Here is a 1,813-nt window from a genome sequence, read left to right on the forward strand (position 1 = left end):
GACTTTAATCTCGTAATATTATGACTTTAATCTCGTAATATTATGACTTTAATCTCGTAATTTAAAAAATAAATAATCTCGTTGTGTGGGCCTACAGAAGCCACTGCAGCTGCAGCTTTCCTTGAAAAGTCCAACTGTTTACAGCAAAACAAAGACTGCAGCCACACAGATCACAAGACTGTCTGCTGTGTGTGTGTGTGTGTGTGTGTGTGTGTTTGTGCGTTTGTTTGTGTGTCACCTCCTAACACTCTTCTTCTCTGTGCTGTTTCTTGTGAAGCATGGACATCTCAACAAAGCCAACAGCGTTGACTTCAGCTCTGACGTCTTCTCAATGACCCCGGCCTTCCCGGTGTCTCCTCCCACGCCCTACGGTAAGAGATAACGTTAAAAAACAAAACCCTCGTGGTCGGGGGAGTGTCGTCTTATCATGTTTTTTTTTTTTTTATCCCCTCAGTGAAACATTTCTCAGAGGTTTCTCAGCCCGGAGCAGTGGGGCAGTGGGACCAACACGACTGGACAGAAGGTAGAGTTTATGGAAAAAAGGTTTTCAGCTCGGATTTGATTCTAAAAACAAAACTTTCAGGAGGTCGGAGGACTCCGTATAGAGGATGAGACCTCTGCAGGCAGGATGTCCACTCACATCCTGTTCTGGAGGAGGGGGGTGGGGTCTTTTGTTGTTCCAGCATCCTGCATGAGAAGATCCACAACACGCAGCTGCAGGAACAATTCACAAAAACAAACAAACAAACAAACAAACAAACAAACAAAAAAAAAAACACGACTGTTGGAGTGGGTTTAGGGACACGATGAATCTAATCCTAGATCTTCTTTTAAGACTTCCTTTAGCTCTTTTCAACTTCTTTCTGCTACTTTCAGCTTTTGTCAGCTCCTTTTAAATTATTTCTGCTACCTTTAGCTTCCTTCAGCTCCTTCCATCTTCTTTGAGCTCCTTTTAACTTATTTTAGCTTCCTTTAGCTCTTTTCAGCTTCTTCTGCAACTTTTAGTTTCCTCCAGTTCCTTTCAACTTCTTTTGGCTTCCTTCAGCTTCTTTCAACCTATTTTAGCTTCCTTTAGCTCTTTTCAACTTCTTTCTGCTACTTTCAGCTCCCTTCACTTCCTTCCATCTTCTTTTAGCTTCCTTCACTTCCTTCCATCTTCTTTTAGCTTCCTTCACTTCCTTCCATCTTCTTTTAGCTTCCTTCNCCTTCACTTCCTTCCATCTTCTTTTAGCTTCCTTCACTTCCTTCCATCTTCTTTTAGCTTCCTTCACTTCCTTCCATCTTCTTTTAGCTTCCTTCACTTCCTTCCATCTTCTTTTAGCTTCCTTTAGCTCCTTTCAACTTCTTTTAGCTTCCTTTAGCTCCTTTCAACTTATTTTAGCTTCCTTTAGCTTTTTTCAACTTCTTCCTGCTACTTTGAGCTTCTGTCAGCTCCTTTCAGCTCCTTTCAGCTCCTTTCAGCTAATTTCAGCTTCTGTCAGCTCCTTTTAAATTATTTCTGGTACTTTTAGTTCCTTCAGCTCCTTTCCTCTTCTTTTAGCTTCCTTTAGCTTTTTTCAGCTCCTTTCTGCTACTTTAGCTTCCTCCAATTCCTTTCAACTTCTTTTAGCTTCCTTCAGCTCCTTTCAACCTATTTTAGCTTCCTTTAGCTCTTTTCAACTTCTTTCTGCTACTTTCAGCTCCTTTCAGCTTCCTTCAGCTACTTTCAGCTCCTTTCAGCTTCCTTCAGCTACTTTCAGCTCCTTTCAGCTCCTTTCAGCTCCTTTCAGCTTCCTTCAGCTACTTTCAGCTTCTTTCAGCTAATTTCAGCTTC

The 1,813-nt window shown here is 41.6% G+C and overlaps 1 protein-coding gene across 5 annotated transcripts in view; it reads left to right on the plus strand.

Moving 5' to 3' along the window:
• tns3.2 (tensin 3, tandem duplicate 2) overlaps positions 1-1,813 on the plus strand; it is a 59,314-nt gene that overhangs the window by 34,042 nt on the left and 23,459 nt on the right. For all 5 annotated transcript variants that reach the window (XM_014020439.1, XM_014020442.1, XM_014020438.1 and 2 more), the window contains 2 exons: positions 278-371; positions 455-523. In XM_014020439.1, coding sequence (XP_013875893.1) covers positions 278-371; positions 455-523 — 163 coding nt within the window. The remainder of the gene's footprint in view (positions 1-277; positions 372-454; positions 524-1,813) is intronic.

Source organism: Austrofundulus limnaeus, unplaced genomic scaffold, assembly GCF_001266775.1.
Source record: "Austrofundulus limnaeus strain Quisiro unplaced genomic scaffold, Austrofundulus_limnaeus-1.0 Scaffold252, whole genome shotgun sequence".
NCBI lineage: Eukaryota > Metazoa > Chordata > Actinopteri > Cyprinodontiformes > Rivulidae > Austrofundulus > Austrofundulus limnaeus.